We start from the raw sequence: 21440 nt of genomic DNA on the forward strand, positions 1-21440 counted from the left end.
GGTCTCACAGCTCAGATGGCCAAAACAACCTGCGTGTTACACCTGCAAAATGCCCCGCACCCCTCCTCCTCACATCAACACATACCCTCCTACCTCCCCTCTCCACCATACCACTTTTATCACCACTCACAAGCTCCCACCAGCTCCTTCCCCACTGAGCCAGATAGAGTAGAATCCGAAGAAAACACAGCCCCATCAGGCCAAACCACTACCTTTCCAGCCAAAATAGCAGCTTTGAGAGAGTGAGTGCAGGCAAAGGACAGACTTGGACGGGGAAAGGGACGGGGGCAGGGCGAGGGGGAGGGTCAATCACTCTGTGGGAGGCAGAGAATGAGGGAGCACAAACATAGTACTGGTGTTGGCTCTGAGCCATGTTTGTGTCACTAACAGAAGTAGCCTTGTCTATCTCCCCCCCCCGCCTGCCCCAACCCCCTGCCTTGCACTCGCTCTCTCCCAGTTTGCTTGGAAACAGAGTCAAGGGGTGACTGGCTGGATGCTTGGTAACAGAAAAGAGTTGCAAAAGAGAAGAGAACAGGGGTGAATCAGACACAGCCCAGGGCTGGAGCAAAAATCAAAAAGAGGGAGAGAGGGGGGAAAAAGCCACTCAATAGCAGGGACTGTGCTTTGGGAATGTTGATGAGGCAGGGACCTTTTTTCTGTTTCCTCCAAGTGAACCAACAAGCAGCACTGTGGATGTGTGGGCGATTTGTACTCAGCATGCCCGCAGAGCAACTGAGCGCGAGCTGCTTTGAAGATTTGGTGTTTGCATTATTTCACATGCACGACAAGAAAAAAGGGGGCAGTTTTTCAGACCGAGCAGAACCTGATAGTGCTGGCGATACATCTTAAAATTAAATAAGCCGAATGCGGTTTTCGATCCAACGGAGGAAAACGGAGAGAGTCTAAGATTTCACTCGGACTGCACCACAGGAGAGGAGCAACTCTATTCCCAACTGGCATACTAAAAAAAAGTGCTTTGTGTTATGAGGCATGTTGTTGTCGAGAGCAGATATCTAGATATATAGAAACTCCCGTCTGCGTACTCCCGAGCAAAAAACAAATCAAGGCCACCTAAGAACTGCCTGCCAACTACTATTCTTGTTGGCAATATTATGCAGTGCTGTTAAAGCACACATTAGTACCACCACCAGCTCTTGAGGCAGTCGGGCCGTATCCAATTACATTTTAGCAGGCTAAAAAAATGTATGGTAATGACAGCAACATGATAATTTTATTTTAAACGACTAAAGCCTCGACAAACCAATACCTCTTTGATGTATTAATGCAACCGCGCTGGGTATGTAAATAAAAGAACAAAACAAACAATCCCATCTGTTTGTAGCCAGTTTTCTTTTATGCCAGAATACAGGACTCAGTTGTTTCACAGGTAGGAGATTGACTAAACAGTGCGGCTGTGTGGGTGGGAGGGGGATCGATTCACGTAAGGATTGCGATTCTTCCTACGCGGCACCTCTTTCCAAAACGTCTACAAACAAACTCTGGAGTAAGAAAATAATACAATCCACTTCAAAAGACCAGTTCAAGTTTAAAAGTGTAATCCATTTTTACAGCTAAATTTAAATACACTTACACTAGTTTTAGATAAAAAGGCTTTTGTTTAGACAGTTGTAATTAAGATCAGCTTCATGTTTAATGTTTACACAAAATGCGTCGGAGTAAGAACTCGAACATGGAGTCTATTTTCAATTTAACGAATCAAATGTGTTTCAAATCGAGTCGAATCACGACCCCTAAAGATTCTCAGCCCTACCGAACAGCATGTTAAACCACTTCACTTACCGTCTTCAGTTTCCTGCCACACGATGCCTTCGAGATTAACACTGGTACCAGGCTCGCAGGGCCCCAAACATTCAGGTTCAGTAGCCAGGGCCACATCAGATGTGTTCACCGCCACTGAGCGTGTGCGCACCATTATCTGCTCACACGGCGAGGCGATCTCACTGTTGCCTACTGTGGCCAGGAGGTGGAGGGGAGGAGGGGCTGGCGTGGAGACGGGAGATTCCATCTGTGAAGAAAGAAGTAGAGACACATGAGACACTTCAGAACCACCGTGTAGACCAAGGGCGCTTCGATCAGGGTTTTAGAGACCAATCACCGATCACTGGGTCCATTACACACACACACACACAGGCTAGCTCCACCCCACCTCTTTCTGCTTCTCTCGCCATAAACAAGCTGTACGTGTCTGCTCCGATACTGTTAGTTAGCAAGTTTTATAAAGTCACCCAGAAAACACAACTCGCGTTCTGAATGTCATCGAAAACAAAAAAAAAACAGATGCTGCTTCGCGCTCGTTAAGCAGTCTCTCTCTCCGTTTCTCTGCAAAATACTAAAAACGAGCCCGTTGACACACAGTCGACCCACCCGAGTTAATCTATGCGTGTCAAAATCTGAATAACTTTTCCTGTGGAGTAAATTAAATGTGTCAGCTGATCGGCTCTTCTGATCTCTGTTTAAAGAAGAATATCGGCAGATTGCGATCGGTGACCGATCAATCGGGGCACCCTTCGTATAAACACATGCAGAGCAGATGTTCAGATACAGCCAATGGATGCCACAATGAGGGGAAGTTAAACTGCTGAGCACATGGAAGTCATCCTGTACGCCAGTGGCCCTTGAAAGCAATCTTAATCAGTAAGAGCGATGCAGCACTTAGTGTTGTAACATAGTACTGCGTCTTTCCTCAATCTTAGAGGTGATTAGCGGGCAGGGAAGGCCGGCTTCGACTGCCTCTCTGGAAGGACAGAATTAGTTATGCAGGATTGGTCAAACAATCCCTCCCCCGGCTTTCCTCCCTCGCACAGTCGAGCGAGATCCATGAGACCGAATCATCTCACAGGCTGATCACTCATTAATTCCCTCAATTAAAGAGCTAGTTGTGGTAGGGGAGTGAGCCGCTGAAGGTCAGTAATTGATTCCACCTGTTCTGACACACTGTGACAGCAATGAAGAGACAGTGGGCCTACATGGAAGCGAAAATGAAAAGAACAGGAGGGGAGGGAGGCGATGAGAGCGGCCGAGGGGAAGCGTGCACGAGAACAGGAGATAGAAAAATGTGTAGGCGGAAAAGAGACAGAGAGAGGAAGACTGATGGTGATTTAAGGGCCACAGTGACACCAGGCTTAGTGCTCTTCATTCAAGGCAGTCGACATTAAAGCGCTCCAAATCATTAGCAATGAACTGCAGGAGGAATGCCATGCCGCAGCCAACAACACACATTTATTAATTGGGCATAAACCACTCAGTGCTCGGGAATATGCTGCCAATGCTGGATCCAATTAGATTTAGAAGACAAAATAACAACTGACACATTGGATTATAAGCCTGTGCAGCCTTTAAATAATTGCTCTAATCTACTTACTGTTCCAAACTGAGTATGATGTGAAGAACTACAAATATTTATCACCGTATGTATCGACGTTACAGATTAAATTTGCTTGGTCTGTCGGTGTGTCGGTAGGTAATATCTCTATTGGTACAACTTAACTTTAATGTCTTCACTGATCCTCCAGTTATTTAGTTTATGTAGTTAGTTTACATTCATGGTTCCCAGATGATGAATCCTACTTTGGATTTGTCCATTATTTTGGTTTCAAATTCAAAATACATATATGGAAACATGTATGTATGCACATTAACATCAACGTACGTAAGGCTTGCTATAATAACCTGCCCAGGAAGATTGATAAGACAATAGCATTTTAATTTATCATTCAAGATGTACTTTCTCAAGGTGAACAATACTTCTGATGGAATTTTTAATGGATTTGATTATTTGAGATTCATAAACAACGCTGTGATAGATCATGATTTATAAAAACAGATTATTTGAGAGCAATACCGCCATGAATTATGCCGTGTGAGACATTTCCGATCAATCACAGAATGAGAAATCTGAATCTGTGATGAACTGAGTGCTCTGAAAACCAAACATTAGTCCCTGATGAAATTTAATATTAGCTCAAGACAGAAGCTTCATATTTCACGGTTTACAGAAATGAGCATGGATAGACCATTTCTCCCGGTGCTCAGAGGAAGAGCAAATTAATGTGTGCAGAGAGCGACAGAGAGTCAGCCCTAACGACATTGTAATCACCGTGTGTCAGTTTCTGATGCATGATGTGGCCAAGCTGCAGGCCGGCTGAGTGAATGAGACAGGACAGGTAATCACCCAAGCTGTCACCACACACTGTTCCTGGGCCTTATGGAGACACAGAGAGCCACAGACAAGACCACACATCAAACTCTCCTTCAGAGTGACAGCAAACGGTGAAAAGGTGCAAACAGGTCCATGCAGAGTCTCCTGTAAATTGACTCAACTCCTCAAACTGTTTGTGTCGACATTTTTGGGGATTGACATTAGGGGTGTATTTGTGAACAAGGTTAGGTGACAGAATAATGGCCTGGAAATAGCCTCCTTTCTGTAATGAAGTAGGTTGAGTAGCGGGCTCCGGTTCCTAGCTGGTAGTGGGCAGTGTTTATTAATAAACCCAGGTGTAAGTGTCCGACCAACAGATGTTCAGTTTACGATGACGAAGCCAGCAAATACTCACATTTAAGAAGCTGCAATCCGGAGAATTAATCAATTAATTTTCTGTCAATCGACTGTTCGATTAACCAAGTAATTGTTGCAGCTCTCGCCTCGACACTAATAGAGACAGAACCAGTCACACTTGAAACAAAATGCATTTCTGGTAACCAGGTAATGAGTTATAAAGCCCAATTTAAAATTACAACAGACAAATAACACTCGGATGAATTAAAGTAACAAACAGGTCAAAGCAGATTGAGGTTCCAGGATTTAACAGGTTTCTAAGTATAGCCTAGCTTTGGTATCAGAAGCCTTTTGCTCACCCTAACTCTCCAATTATTTGTTTTACAGACACTGAAAACTGGTGATTCACAGAACAATTCCATCCTATATTCCCGAGGTTAATAATCTCTATGAATCCAATCATCTCGATGAACTTCACTGCCCTATCTTACGTTTGCAGATCGAGTATAACCTTGCTGGATGTGCTTTGACTCCCCCCTCCCCCACTTAAAACCCTGGCATGTTAAAAAGACAGGAGAATTATTCCATTTCACTAGTCACAAATAAAGAAGGGACACGCCAGTCTAATGCCACTACACAATAAAAGAACCATGGTACAAAATAATTAGAATAGAATCACAATGAAAAGAGCACCAGTGTACAATGTGCACGAACAGTGGCGCTCTATTTCCAACTTCTATCAATGGATGAGTGAACAAAAGGACTTTCACTGTGGGACTGCAGAAAGTAAACCCACACAGTGAAATGCTTGACGTCTTGTCCGGGGTTTTGAAAAACCACATGCGACTCAACTACACAACTTGTCAGATTACACAAAGCTCTACCCGATGCCAAATTCCATGATTTCTTCTCTGCTTGCAAGACTATACAAACGGATTTTAAAAATCTCCCCCCCAAAGAACCACAACGCCTGAGTGTCACGCAAACCTTCTCTTAACTGAAACCCCATGCCAACTCCTTGAGAAAGCCACACTGGCAAGAATAATGTCGAACTAACAGACAGAAATCCTATGAATCTCAGACTGGCGTTGAGCATACCTCACAGTGCTGACAGAGGGGGAACTGTGCCTGGATTTCCAGTGATCACACAGTAACTCGCCCGTGGCACACAGGCACTTGCTGCACTTTTTACTGGACACATTAACTTCAGCTTTAACTTGTTTATTAGAGTTGGGATTAAGAAACTGAGCACTGAGCTTGGGCGAGGATTACAAAAGGATTACGCTGGAGTGTCATACTGAGACACCTGTCTTGGCTGTACTCAAGTGGGCGGTGTGGAGCTAGAATACAGCCCACCAAATTACGCTTGACGTGTTTGACTGCAAACCGCACTTAAATCAGCAATACGAGTGCCTTAACTTGGACTCGGACAACCACTGTAAATGTCGCAACAGCTATTACTCTGAAATGGAAAGAAGGTCGAATCTAGAAAGGACCATTAATGTCACAAACAATGATCTGGGTGATTTGTTTTGTAATTTCATTTGGTTCACTAGAGTTTGTTCACTGTATTCCCCATGACATCTGAAAACAAGCTTGTTAATCATGCATCACAAATACTGAGTAGCGAAAAACAATGAAAACAAAGGAAATCTAAGGGAGCCCACAACAAGCCTGATTGTTGTTATCACGGGTCGTTAGGCAGTAATAAACCCATAGTAACCCGTCAGACTGGTTATGTTTAAGACAGAAGCATCTATGCTCTAGATAGCTCTGAAAATCATGTGGCCTTTGGATAATACAGATAATAAAATGGTTCTGAGTAGAAACATCCATTATTATCACTTCCATGCCCATTTGACACATATTGAATGTGTGTTCCTGTCATGGTTTCAGGCGAGACTTCTGCTACAGGTCACAGAGAATCAGGCCTGTAACAGTAGTTCAATACACATCGCTGCTAAAACCATAGAATTGCATTTTCTTCTGGTGCTTTCTCTGCATTAGTAGGTATGAGCAAAAAGCACCATTTGCAGTTTATTTTTGTGCCCACTAATGCTTTCTTTCTTTTTCTCTCTCTCTATTTCTTTAAGACCAGTTTGGTAGTCGGTTGCAACGCGATTAAAAAAGCCAGTAACATCAGGAGAGACACCGATGCCTGACAGGATTCTGCGTTTACCCTTTCATACCAAAGCCGAGACCTGCATTTAACCCAATCTGGAAGTAGGGTCAGGTCAGATAATGCATACTGGGTCATTTGGATTGACCGCAGATGAGAGTTTATCATCTATTTCCCTCCTCTCCGTGCACACTCTAAATCAAAACATGATCATGTGCAGGATGAAGGGATTGTTGTTATCACGTCTTAGCAGAGGAAGACAGCCGCTCTTATTCCTGAATACAATAAATCCAGAGTTCATGAATGGTTGGTATCATTAACAAAACCGATGCATTAAAGTTAACTATGATAAGTTAGTCTATCTGCGTTCTTAACACAGTGCTGTCGATCTCAGAGACCCGACTCTTCAAATAAGTTATTAGCCAGCATGTACACAGCTGCTAGTCAATATCGACCGGATAACGTTAGTGTTGCTTCTTTAACCGTGATGTCTTGAGGAAGTGCAATAGGGCTGCTCGATTATGGAAAATCAGAATTGAAATCCACGATTATTCCAAACGATTATTTTTTAACTTCAGAAAGCGTGCTTGCATTTATTGAAACCCATATTGATCAAAAAGCCACTATTGCAAAGAAGTCCTCCCCAGTGACACTTTCCTTTTCCCCCCGTAAACATTTGTAAGGTCTTCCTCGTTACCTGTTTCAAAACCAAAAAAAAACAAGCGTGACAGGAGAAAGAACCTGCAAGCGAGTGTCGGCGACCGCGAACCCAGCGAAGTGATATAACAGTTAGTAGACTTCACGATTGTCGCGTGACAGGTCAGGAACGGTGAGAATACGCGAGCGGCATGACTGTGTGCAGTGCACGCTGGTGGGGGGAGGCGACGGAATACGCATGCGGGCGAAATACGGCAGACTGTAAACAACGTTGCAGCAAACAAAGAAAATAAAAAAAGAAAATCGTTTCCCCCCCGATTTTATTAAGTTTTGAGATCGTTTGGCCCCAAAATCCATAATCATGATCAAATTTCGATTAATTGAGCAGCCTTAAAGTGCAAAGACAGTAGAGACCATAAAAGGTATTGGCCAAACCGATGTGAATAGCTACCCAATTAATTTGTTTTTGCTGAAGCTGCGAGAAGATCAGGAAGGAATAGTTGCAGATGATGAAGAAAGAAAGAGGGCAGACGCAATAGGTGAGACTGATAGCACACCCACCGTCAGCTCCCACCACAAACAGGTTTCTAATTCTGGGGGAAACACTGTACCTGTCAGCACACCTTTGTTGTATCAAGAGGTGACAATAGGAGAAGATTCAACACTTTACTCGCAGTCGTCCTTTTTTCGACATTTACAGGCGGTATATAAACATTTATGAAGAGCGTTTTACTCATGTCATTCATTAACTGTTTATACTCCAGCAGCCATTTATGGGTGTTGAGTTTAGGTCAAATACATTAAAAAACACTTACAGATTAGTACTTACATAAATGTTTATATTCTGTCTAGAAATGACTTTTGTTCAGTAACATTGTTATGAATGTTTGAAGAACAATAAAGAGTTGTTTCCAAACTCCAGTCTGAAAATACTTGAACTGATGTTGATCGTTTAACCATCGAACAGTGTAGATCTTCCAGCCTGATAAAAGCATGGGGGAATTCAACACCATTTCCAACATCAAAAGAAAGAAAACATCTGTCTTGAAAAGAGAAAATGTAATTCTTCCTGACACATGCGGCCATTATTAAGTAAAAAGGAATCCTGGCCGAAGTGCTATTAGTTGGCCGAGCTCAGCGTTCCTGCTTCAATTATGTAATTCTTTTTGACACCGGGGGCAAACCCTGTGAACATCTTTGGTGAGTTAGTGAGGTCGAAGGCCAGTGGAGAGTACACTTTTTTTTCTGTCTCTGGTCGGTGCCTCTTTCAGCACCAACGACACTCAGTTAGGAAACGGAGAAAGCGACCCAAGCCCCATCCAAACAACGTGGGGACGCGCAATCCGTCCCACGCCGTTGAATCCACATAATGAATTTAAGAACAGCCGCAATTTAAATTCTAAACCGTCCAGACAATTTGCAATGCAGAGTCTGATTATCAGCAGACAATCACATCGCCGAGTAGCTTTTACAGAGAGCCGCGTTATCGAGGGCAGTGACGTAACGCGGTTGTTAGCAATAAGCTACGATTTAAAACAAATGCACAAGCCTCGTCTAATTTGATTAGTAAAATGTTCGATTTAGCCAGGGGACAGGAAAGACATAAAATGACTGGATTCCTTTTTCAAGTTCGAACCGCCTCCCCCGATGGTTTTCAAACACTGCACGCTGGCCTTATTCCTTCACTAAAACCACACCATCATTCGCTTTGAAGCTCAGAGTAAATCACAGAAACCGAGAGAGAAAACACAAACAGGAACACCTGAGATCAATTGTAGACCACCAGCTGGCAAAAGGCACTCAGTTTCTAGGCAACTCGTCTCAGTTTTAGCTGCTAATTGTGCTTTCAGGAAAGCATAACCACACATAAATAATACAGAGAGGAAACTAAGCTGTGATGAAGTCGGTCACCCACGACCTGCAATCTCTTTGGAGCCATAATGAGTCAGCCAGGATCTCACTGGAAACAGTTATCGTCGAACAAAGAAGCCGTTTGCCATATGACTCTGTAGCGTTACAGGCCTATGCCATGCATTTAAACAACACATTTTTCATACAACAGTCTAAAGGAGTTTAGATTTATTAATGTAAAACACATTTCTATTTAATGTTAAAAGAAAAAAAAAAAACCTTTCAGAACATGTTATTTTTTAAATGTCTCCAGGAAATACTGATTAGCGTCAGCCCACATTTTTACACTTAACATTACAGCTTGTTTTTATGATGCAACACAACCTCCGAGTTCAGAAACAGAACAGTGAAAGACGAAGCCATAAACATGAAAAACGTCTGTAAAGGAAGGAGCTTCGCATGCAGCACCGAGTAAACTTTCATCTCGAGGCCTTTAACAACAGCTGTGAATTACAGCTTCAACGGTTAGAAAGACGAGTAATGCTTTCATATTCGCTGTAAATTTCAGTAGCAATCAAATTTAATATCTTCTTGGTGTGACACATTCATTCACATTCAGAGCTACTATCTGACCGAGGCCTTTGATTATACCAAAGGCAAAAAGTACACAAAGCTTTGTCAAAGAGAAACCTCTTCAGAGAGCCAGAGACGCTTTACCTGTGGAGACATATGCACTCGATGATGAAAGGACAACATACATTAGTCAAGAGACTGCTCCTACAGCTACCAGCAGCATGATGGGAAGTAAAAGTGATATAAAAAGACAGAAGGCACGAGGGACCGGAGGGTAGAGGACTGAGCCAAGGCAAGTGGAGCTTACCAATTTGCTCACTTATGAAGCAGTGGCCTAATTTGTCCGGTGAAGCAAAGTCACACAGAGGAAAAACTCTTTTTTACTACCACTGTGAAACTGCAGAAGTCAAACTAGACCAATATTTGGTGAAACTGGGGGTTTGTTTACAACCTTTCTGCCTGTTTTAATGCTCGTATTCCTGGTGCCACTGGCAAAGTCGCTGCGTCCCCAGATTTCAGCAATTAACTTGGTGAGTAAAATATAAAAACTGAGGAAAAAGAAAAAAAACAGGTTGTAAAATAAAAGAAATGCTTTATTTAATTTTAATGCTTTTTCAGTGCATTATAAAAATTCTGATGTATTTAAGAGTAACTGAATTTCACATATTCAAACAGGCACAGCAGTACTTTCAGATACATGCTCATGTTAAAATCCTGAAAATGAAAATGTTGACATGTTGATGTTCAGCTGGAAAGATGTTTACCATATTCACCATCCTGTTTAGCGTGTTAGCAGCTGAGGGAGAACATGAATGTCATTATTTCTGCAGAGTCATAAAGCAGAGTATTGGACACATTAAGATCACAAAGAACCACAAATGTCAACCTCATGGTGGCATTTAAGTTAAAGTCAGGGGATCACCAAAGACACCAGGATCCTCTGGGAACCATGAATGATAAACACTAGCTGTATTTCAGTCTGATGGCCCGACTGACAGACATTACTGTCTCTAAAGCCATATGCTAATGTGGCTAAAATAATGGATTTAGTGTTTAGTTTCTCCTTTTATTGTTATTCTGTGCCATCACAATCACATATTTAACACTCCTTAAGCAAGCTAAATAAGAGTAAGTGAACTCCTCAGTATACAGTGTAGGCTTCACTAAACCCTTCCTCTCTTTATTATTTTCAAGCTATGCTCTGAACACACTTTAGGCTAATGAACAGATGGGAAGACAAAAGTAAATGATCCCTGGAGGAGGACAGTACTGTCACCGTGCTACGTGGCAATACTCAAAACAAATGAGAATTGGAAAGATTACCTGCATTTCTTTCTAAGTAAGGCTGACATCATTTGTACCTGCTTAGCTCAGAGGTCTGGCAGGCAAGCTGGATGCCGGGTTGGTTGAGTGGCTTACGCACAGCAGGTGGTATGGTACACTTTTCTCTTGTCTTGGTTCAGCTTGACCTTGTCAACCTAATTCCTTCCTTTCCTCTCTCTGGCTCAGCTAGCTCCCTTGAGCCTACGCCTGCTATTGTTTGTTGGATGATAGAGTGGGGGTTGGGTTAGAAGTGCACTGGGGTGGGTTGTTGGGTATCATGAGGACTAAAAGCTCTCCACATAGAAGCAGGGCAAGCTGAATCTCTCTTTGTGTTTACTGCTGATAAAACAAGTTGAACTGCCTACACATTATGTCTCTGCACTCTATTAACAGGAACAAAACTATTCTTTTTTTTTTGCCTGGTTGGTTTATAAGAGTTTGTGTTCTTCCATACTTAAAATACAAAAACATATAAATGCTTATTGTTGTGTAACACTGAATACTGGCGAGTAGGGCTGCAACTAACAATTATTTTCTTTATCGAACTGATCCGACGGTTATTTGTTTAACTAATTAATTCATTGTGTTTGTTGTAAAATGTCAGACAATAGTATAAAAGGGATGTTGTAATTTTCCCAAAGCCAAAGGAGATGTCTTCAAATGTCTTGTTTTATATAGATATATAATGTATAAAACAGTTTATTACAAAGAAAAGCATCAAATCCTCATATTTTAAAAACTAATACAAACCAAACAAATGTTCTATTAGCAAATTAATTTTCTGTCGACTGATTAATAGACTAATCATTGCAGCTCTAGTCTGTGGTTTCACTGTTAATGTGTAGAGGCTGGATGTTCTCGGCAACATATGATATTGCAACTAAGGTTAACCTAAGTGCAACACTGAATACTGGCAATTCATTATAACATTGCAAATATGTCAGAAGCTTAAATCTTCATCAGCTGGGGGGGATTTGAAGTTAATCCTACCTAGATACTGATTCTGCCAGGTTCTATTGGGGATTCTCCTCCTTTTCCCTTTCTCCCATTTCTCATCCTCCCACTCGACCATAGGTCAGTTGACAACAACAGTATCTATTACAACAGTAAGCCACATTCTTGCCAAGGTCACCCACTTGCGTCCGACAGGGAGAGAGGCTGTGCTGGAAGCAGAAATCCAGATAAACTAAGCTGAGCCTACGAGGATTTCTCTCTCGCCAGCCCTCTCCATAGTCATAAATCTTATCTCGTAGCAAAAGGGAAACCTGACAACAAACTGAGAGGCTGTCATCAACAGCTCAGCCACCTAGATTCCCACCCAAATACCAATGATTCACTCTTTGTCGTCTTACAACTGTGAGGCTCTGGCCGAGGCTTTGAGATCGGTGCTGGAGAGAAATCCAGCTCCCTGTGTAGTGTACTTAGTGTTTACAGTTCGCCGTAACGTTGACAGCCGTGACCAGACTCTAGTTTCAAGTACCTACCTTCCTGTACTGAAAAGCCTAGAGCAGTCGAGCAAAAATAAACACTCCTAGACATCCAGAAACCTTATCAGCTATGCAACAAAAGACATTTTACTAGTCCCACATATTATACAAGGAAAACAAGTTGTTATGCAGGCTGTGAGATTTCCCCAGAGCCCCTAACCTCAAACTATTTATAGATGTTCGGTTAGTCTGTTTCCCTCGTGTTGACTCTCTTCTGTGGGCGGTGCCTTCTCCAAACATTACAAAGACAATCCTAAGCCACACATCAATGAACGTAATTCTTTTTATTTATTTATTTTTTTATATCAAAATTATGTCAAATGACTTTCTATTGTTTTGTGTTACTTGGGCTGACACAAACAAACAAAACACAATGAATACTATACTTAGCACAAAGTAGACTTGTCACTATGGACGCCAGATTGTGGGAACATCAAAATTCCCGTAATGGACGGTACATTAACCACAATATGAGAAGCTGTAAACAATTAAACACGGATAAAATGCTAAATATACCTAAATTCCAGTCAGTAGACAACCGGGAATCCTTTAATTGGCTTCCAACATCTATTCTAGGCCGGTCAACTTTTAAAAAAACTCAGTGAAGGTTTCAGCTGTTCAGACAGAAAAGCAGATGATTAAGTTGCAGAGGTGAAGGCCATGGCTGCAGGAGTAGAAATATGTGTTTGTACATGTGGAGGAGTGCAATGGGCTCCGCTCTGCAGATAGTACTTGAGCTGCACTCACTGAGCTGTCCCTCATGCTGCTACTTTAACTAGGGCTTGCTACTCTGATTGACCTCTACTGCTGGCTGTCTCACAGAGCTCCTATTGAACCATGTCTATCTTAATGGACGGTGATGTGCACTATTACTGAGCGCTAGTAGTTCCTGCACTACGCCCTCAAAGCCCTACAGACTTTTACACCTTCATACACCTCGAGGCAATGAATGCTGTAGCTTGCACCACATGACATTTCAACACTTACTGGTGGGCAGGAAGAATAGTTGTAAAGGCAGGTCACTAGAAGAGCGTAGCAGGGAAAGTTACACCGCAGTTTATTTTCTGATCCACGCTGCACGTCTATGACTTGTTTTGATAATTATAGTCTGGAGCTGACTTGAGAATAATCCAGGGAGTTATGTGAGAGGCCTTTACTGCAGTTAAAAAAAAAACCCCATGGCAAACAGGACCGACCTGGAAATAAATCTACTTTAGCGAGTATCAAATCAATCTAAAAGCTGTTTGAAACTACTCAGTAGATGCACTTTGGCATAACAACAAAAGGAGATTGAGCTCTCAAATGTTCCTAAGACACTTGCTTAATCAAAAGGACATGTGGCGACGTGTCAGCACAATACTGTAAGCCATTGCACTGCAGTCGCTGGGAGGGAATCTCTAAACAAATTATATCCCTGTGCCCTTCAGATCATTAAAAGCACTAATAAGTCATGCTGCGGTGATGTCGAGGGAGCAGGAGTAAAGTGAAACCCGCTATAACGCACAAAATCTCCCCTCGCTCTGCCAGCCGCTTAGCAGAGGTCTGCTGCTCTCAGCCATCAGAGTTTGATGACCTTGTTAGTTTGAGTGCCTAATCTGCTAATGCCCTGATAAAAATAAACAGTCAGTGCAGTCATTGTCGTCCCCACCCGCCCTCCCCCTCCCTGTCTGCAGCTGCTATCCAGAAACACAGATGATACCTCCATCTTTATTTATCCTGGGGACTTACTATCAAACTGACATCTTAAGAGCCGGGGGGGGGGTCAGAGTTATGTATCGTTAGTTAAAGATAAATGCCTTTTTGAGACAGTGTGACGTATGTATATTCAAAATGTTCAAGATGTGGTTAAGAATCAGTTAATTATATATATATAAAAATCACAAAACTGTCTATGCCTGATTTCCAATATTAGAATATCAGAACAGTAGGCAAAAAGACACAAAACTTGGCTTTTATTTTCAGGTTTTTCAAGTACATTTCTGCACCAACACTGAACCTCTATGGAGTTTAATAATTCATAACCAATACTAGATTCAAGATGAGATTGGGCTAAATAATTAAACTCAAAGTATTTATTCTTTAAAAACCTCAGCTGACGAGTCAATGATGTTTTTATTCTCCCTATGCTTCCTCTTGACTTTCACCCCTGCAGCTAACAACTGCACATCTCCTGCAGTGAACAGTATATGAAAATGGTCTGGAAAAATCAATCGAGGTAACAGGTTTGACATTCATCTTAACTGGATCAGGACAAAACCCCAGATCATAACGAAGGGGAAGTACAGTGTGAAGGTCGTGTAGCACAGAAACAACGCCTGTGAATTCTTGCATCGTAATTTTTTTGGTTTATTAAACGTCCCTTTTATTCAACGATACAGTAATTTCCTTATAATATTATCAACAATAATAAGTATTACATTCAACTTAAGTGAATGGATTTAACAGCAAAATGTCTCACTCTTTAAGGGATACATAAACCTAATGGATATGATTAAACATAATTTAGTTTTCCAGATGGACGGAGAGGCCCCACTTACAAAACATAATTGAATGTGCGAGCTCAGCTCATCGCCAAGGACTAAACAACTCCCCAGCCTCCTCTACAAAGAGGAGCTCATTTCCATATTAACTTCACCTTTATTGATCCACTCACCCATCCTCTCCTCTCGCAGCTACACAAACACCCTAAAGTCCTTTTGGGTGTTTCAGAAACAGCACGGTGTAGGGGAAGAAACGCACTCAGGATTATTTAACTATCACAGTGCACACTCGTCGGATACATCTGTACATTCTTTGGGTAACGGGGTGAAAAGTCATAGCAGCAAAACATCAACTACATGGACCACTAATTCAGGACGCTTGCCTTGCAAATCACGTTGGTGGGAAATAATATCCATTCTTAACATGCCACCAAGCCCTCAGCCCATCTGTGCACCTGTGAGGCACTTTGAGACAAAAACAGCAACCCTGTCTACTTGATTCATTTACATTTCAAAATGATTTCACAGTTTCGCACAAGCAGACCCGAAAGGTTGTCTGCCGCACAGTTCTGCTTCGGCTGTTTGCATATACAGACGTGTTCAAACCTGTTTGTCAGAGCGTACCGGCCACTTACTCTTGGCACTGGCTGCATGTGGGCAGGTGACACACAGACCTTGTCATTAAGTAAGTAAGATGGTCAGCTACGTGGTAAAAAAAAAAAAGATCTACACCAGCATAATTCCCCCAGTAGCAATTTAAGGAAATTATTCTTCTAAGAACACGTTAGATGTACTGTGAAACACCAATACGTTGTTGCAGTAGCTCATTGGTTTCATCTACACGTAACACAATACGATCCAGAAGATCTTTGAGTGATTCAAGAGTTTGGAGGTTTACCAGATGCCAACTCCTCCAACTCGAGGATCGACAGATAAACAGTAAAAAGATATGCGCACGCATTCAGGCAGCTGCAGAAAAACCAGTCTCAACGTTTTTGCCAGACGACCCTGCATTTGTTTTGCCAGCATCCACTACATTGTCACTCCCACACTGTCGACCCACCGGTCCCATTGAAATAAATGAGCAGTACTCACGGCACTCAGATAGCTCTCGGGCACTTTCAGTGTAAAGTTTCTGCATGGGTTCCTTCCAGGTGGTTCTGGTTTTCTCCCGGTCCAAAATACATACATTCTTGTTGTATTGGGGGAAATTAAAAAGCCTCTCGGGTTAAGTGTTGACCACAGGAAGAATAATAGTTGTTTCAGTATCAGACAATTCTGATTAAGAGTAATATCCACCTGGTTTCTTAAATGTTTTTCATTTATTATTCACAATTATGGCTACTTAATTATTTGTGACAGTACTGACGAGACTGCTGACCAAACGGGTCTGGAGCAGGGGATGGCAGAAACAAGCAAATAGGATGAACAGTGTTTTGACAGGGGACTGTTTCTCTGCCTACAACAGATAATGCAACGCTTCTGTATTCAAGGACACTGATGCAGTCTCCGTTGAGCGTATCAGCATTCATAAGAGGGCTGCTGTGGCAGGGGTGACTTTGATGCATGTGGTACTCTTGTTTAAGGAAAAGAAACAGCATGAGAAAATCAAACCCACACACACTGGAGACTATAAAAGTCACTGGCAAACAACCAATTTTGGAGGAGAGGTATAAGTAGAGGACAACCTCCATTCATCACTTATGGCATTTAAGGCTTTTAATGTAGTAAATCGCGAAAATACAGATAATCTATAGACACAGGGATCAGAAGTCTGGAATGAGAGTCTGCAGTATTAAGATGACTTGATTTGCTGGACGAAGAGGAGGAATAAAAGGGTAAAGTTGCAGAAAATATGAAAGTACAAGACGTCAATTCTAATAACTTTTAACATTTAGTCCATAAAGTCACACTGGACGGAGGACAAACTGGGCTCTGTCTATTATGACTCTCGTTTGGCTCCAAATAGTTCCCAAACCTAAGAGGAACTTGGAGTTAATGTTCGGTCGAGTCATTTGCAGCGTAGAGCCGGTTTATGTGGTCGTTCTGCAGATAATAACTTCATCATAACTCTTTATATATTGTTATTTTATATTGTTACTTTAATGCTCTCACCCATTCATGGGCCAAGTCTGGCCCCGGTCAAAGAGCCTCTGCCAGATGCATAAATTTAAAATGTCGTGTAAACAGTGACCGACTCCTTGATGCCAAAGTCAAATAGTTCCATGTCATCAAGTTTGAAAGGACCTGGCAACAAAGCAAACTTCAGTTCAGGCAGCAGAACCGTACAATCCAACAGTGTTTGTAGACTTAATGCATATAGTTTATTTATCTGTTTATTTCTCTTGAAGAGCGTTAGATTGGAGTGAGGATTTAAGGGATTCAGTGGTGATGAAGCGTTAAGTTGTTGGACTGAGGCCCAGGTCAGTGAGCCAAACGACGCTTTACCTCATTCTCAACCACTCCATTTCCCCAACATGTTTAACATGAAGGCCTTCAGTGTAATACTCATGAGAATCATGCTTTGCCGAATAACTAAATCCAAAGCGAATACTGCTGAGCAAAAGGAATGAATAAAGCACTTTGCTTATATTGTGTCGCTCAAATTAATGAAGTATTGGTAATGTCTTGCTCTTATATCATAATGACATCCTTATCTATTTTAAATAATTCCTTAATTGACTGGAACATAATTTCTCCCTGTAATTGTTAACTACAATAACACTTCCATTTGCATTTACAGCGAAGACCAACAATGTCACCGATCAATATGAAAGATTTTCAGCAACAACTAGCAAACGCTTCCATTAATAAATGTTCATCTGTAGTTTAGTGTTGAAAAAAAATCAGCCGTGCGAAATGCAAAACAATTCCAACATTGTGCGCGGAGCGAGCGTCCATCGACTCATGAATGTTTGACATTGGTCCCAAAGGACGGACGTGTTCTCCCTTTAATTTCTATCAGCGGTATAATCCCCTTTTGAAACCCTTTTTAGGGTGAATTAGAAAGGCCCGGCATTCAAAGAGATGAGTGGAGAGAAGGGGGCGGGAATAATCACAAGGGCCTAGCTGTCTGTGTGGATTAGAATGGGAAAGAAAATCCTTTCATCTCAGATCTGTACTTCCAAGCTTGGAAGCATGCAAGCACACTCTCATGTGCAGACACAACGCAGCAAAAACTCAAATGCATACTTCTCAACAAAATGAAGCCAAATTAATTTACAAGAGGCTGGTATTATTTATATTTAAACGGATGATATTCAATTATGCTCAGAACGGGCTCGGTCGTCAGTGGATTAGAGGAAAGCTTGTATAAAAAGGTTTTGCTCTCGAGGCTGACCTCTCGGTTTGGCTCTTAGGCAAGACGGAGCGCATGATCTGACTTGCTTCTCCAATTTCTCATGCTGAAATGCGGACTGCTGCTCTATTTTTGGTCGACAGCCTTTTGACATACAGCAAAATGTAACGAGAGGGATAAGCCCAGAGAAACTCCTCAGTCAGAAAACAACAAACACCCCCCCCAAAAAAAACAACACCATCTGACAGATAAGAAAACGGATTAGCCATTATGTGTGTTTGCTCAGTTGTCTACCTCTGTGAGGGTTTAACTGAGAGTAAAATGACAAGAAGCCTGGCTGTGTGTGACAGGAGTTGACACCAGAAAGACTGTGTGACTGTAATAACATAAGCTGCGTTTTCACCACAGGAACTTTCCCCAGCGACGAGGAACCTTTGGAGGAAATCAGTGCGTTTCCACCCCAGGGACTATGGGCTAAATTAAGTTGCCAGGACATTATTTTACCCCCTAAAAAGTCTCTGCTTGAGGGGTTAGTACTTTCCAACAGTACGGATACTTCCAGTGCTGAACAGTTCTGAGTCCTCGCAGCAGTTTATTTCAGCCAAGACCTTTTCTTTGCCAAGACTTTAACAAATAGAGTTAAAAGAATAAAACACATGACAGATTTATAGACGCACACCACAATGATGTTTCATACATCAGTGGACTACTTTGCCTTTTCTTTGCAGGTCTTTAGACGGGCTGATACAACCTTTCAGTTCCTCAAGGACTAGTTTCTGGCATTAAAGATTCTGGGTATATATATATATAACATAAATAGAAGATAAACATTCTTATGGTTTCATGGGAACACTAAAGTAAAAATAAACATCTTATTTTAATGAAGCTAAACAATAAGGTTGTTGACAACCCTTGTGTCAGTAGTACTTTATTCAGTTATAATACGAGGCCTTGTACTACAGAGCTCAGGTTTACCAGAAGAAAAAATAGCTTGTATCCTCCTTGTTTTTTTCAAAAACACTGAAGAACACTTCACCTTCACTAGAGTTTCATTCGTCCAGTATCCCAGAGGAGACACTCCAATGAAACTAACATCACAAGTGTCCAAAAAACTGAAACCAAACAAGCCACAGACAAATGTGTTGTTTTCCCAAAAGGCTACACAACCAGTCAAGTGGTATTTTAAAGCCAATTATAGATAATCACACCGTGGGAGCTGGTGCACAGACCTGAGTTAAGAATCTGACGAGGCGATGCAGCAAGCTCCAGCACGCTGTATTATTCAAAGCATCTCCTCAAATGTCAAATTACCAAATGACTTTCTAGATTACATGTATCGCAGCAGGCGGCTGTTGGCTTAAGGCGATGTCATTCTTAATTTCCCACCACACCCAAATTTATGTAAAGTGAGAATCTGTCGGCTTATTACCTAGTTTATATATATATATATATATATATATATAAATAAATATAAAACTATTGAAGAGCAGAGTTGGTGTTCTTAGTTAGGAATGCAACAATTAGCTGATCAATTGATTAGTCGAAAAGAAAAAGCAGGGACTGTTTTGTCAAGCACTCGACTGTTCCCGATACTGAAACGTGTGAATTCACTGCTTTGACATTTGTGTTATATTTTAGTAGACTGAATATTTTTGGGTTTTGGACTGTTGGTGAACAATAAAGCAAGATATTTAATTTAAGTCACCTTGGGCTCTAGGATTTTTCCCTTTTAACAACTTTACTGAGCCCATTGTTTCATTTAAAGCCGTTATGTGATTGTTTTTACATATTCGATTTGAAACTGCAGCAATTAAAATGCAGCAATGCTCTGGTAGCGGAAAGCACGTACTTTCTATACTGACGTTTTATGACCAGAGACAAGATGTCACAGCTGAAACTTTAAGCTAGAAAATCTCAGAACCGGTTTCAGAAGGTGTCAAGTTTGAGAGCAGCAGGATGTGGACCTTCTTCTGGCAGATGAGTGACGGGACTCTCGAGGTTTAAGACGAGTTTCAAGACACATTTTTGCAATTTTATCGGATTCCCTATGAATAGAAAATGAAATAGCATTCACGAGCATTAAGCGTTACAACTTCAGAGGAAAGAAATACTCTTTGATAACAAGCAATGGTGCAATGCAGTAGAGAATTTCACAGCAGACGCAGCATTTTTTCCTGAACTCTTTCCATTTAACAACAAACTGGCTGCAAACAATCCCCTTAGAAAAGTATTAGGGGGGAGGGCGAGACACGTAATCCTCTCTATAATCACTCCTTGCTCAAACACTGCCTTGCTTTTAACTTCCTCTTTGTTTAACTAAAAACATTTCACAAGCAGTTAAGCTCTCGGACTACAAATGCTTTCACGGTCAAACCTGCTTCGATATCGATCATTATTTTAACGCGTGCGCCAGAAAATGTATAAACTGCGAGCGTTGAACTACAACGAAGCAAAGAACTGAGGGGAGGAAAATCTTTTCACGTGGCCAAAACAAAAGAGACGGTGCAGAAACAAAAAGCCTTCAGCAACAACTGGAGACATCCCCCCAAAAACATAAGTCTGCAAACTCTTTTACAACCGTAGCAAGTCAGTACAAACTTTGAGCCACCTCTTCCCTCACTGGTAGAAAATTCCAGTCGAGGGGGGAAAAAAGCCACGTCTGCTCCTCCCCACTGTGTGGGTTTTGTTCTGCTAATCAGACCACATGCCTCAAGGATTCAGGAATCCAAGAGCTCTCAGCCAGCTCCTCTCATTCCACATACAGCCGCAGCAGCCTGTGACAAACTATTCAGTGTGTTGGGGGGTTAAAGACTCTATCCATTCATAACACTGCTCAACGCTCCCTCCCTCCTCTCCTAATCTCAGGCAGTTCTTCACCCCCCTCCCCCCTTCTTCTCCTCCTCTTACCCCTCATGTGCCCTCTCTTTCCCCTCTCGCCACAGTGCTTTTTATCTATCTGCATGCTGCATTCTGGGTCTGAATAGTCTCATGGTTTATTATTAGACCATGGTCCAACCACACACCCACCACGGTATTAAATAGAAGAAACAGAACTAAGCCTACATCGAGTTAGTGCAATGGGAGTCTTGATATTTGGCTCTCTCGTTCCCTCGCTTGCCTTTTTTTTTTTTTTTTT

General features: G+C 41.9%; 1 protein-coding gene across 1 annotated transcript in view; it reads right to left on the minus strand.

Annotated features, from left to right (window-relative positions):
- LOC118343486 (zinc finger protein 609-like) overlaps positions 1 to 21440 on the minus strand; it is a gene marked incomplete at its 5' end in the record, with an annotated part of 45957 nt that overhangs the window by 18416 nt on the left and 6101 nt on the right. Inside the window, 1 exon segment of the mRNA XM_035682331.1 lies at positions 1801 to 2026. Coding sequence (XP_035538224.1) covers positions 1801 to 2026 — 226 coding nt within the window.

The sequence above is a fragment of the Morone saxatilis genome, unplaced genomic scaffold (assembly GCF_004916995.1).
Source record: "Morone saxatilis isolate NCDOM2014 unplaced genomic scaffold, NCSU_SB_2.0 Contig11, whole genome shotgun sequence".
In the NCBI taxonomy this organism is placed as follows: Eukaryota; Metazoa; Chordata; class Actinopteri; family Moronidae; genus Morone; species Morone saxatilis.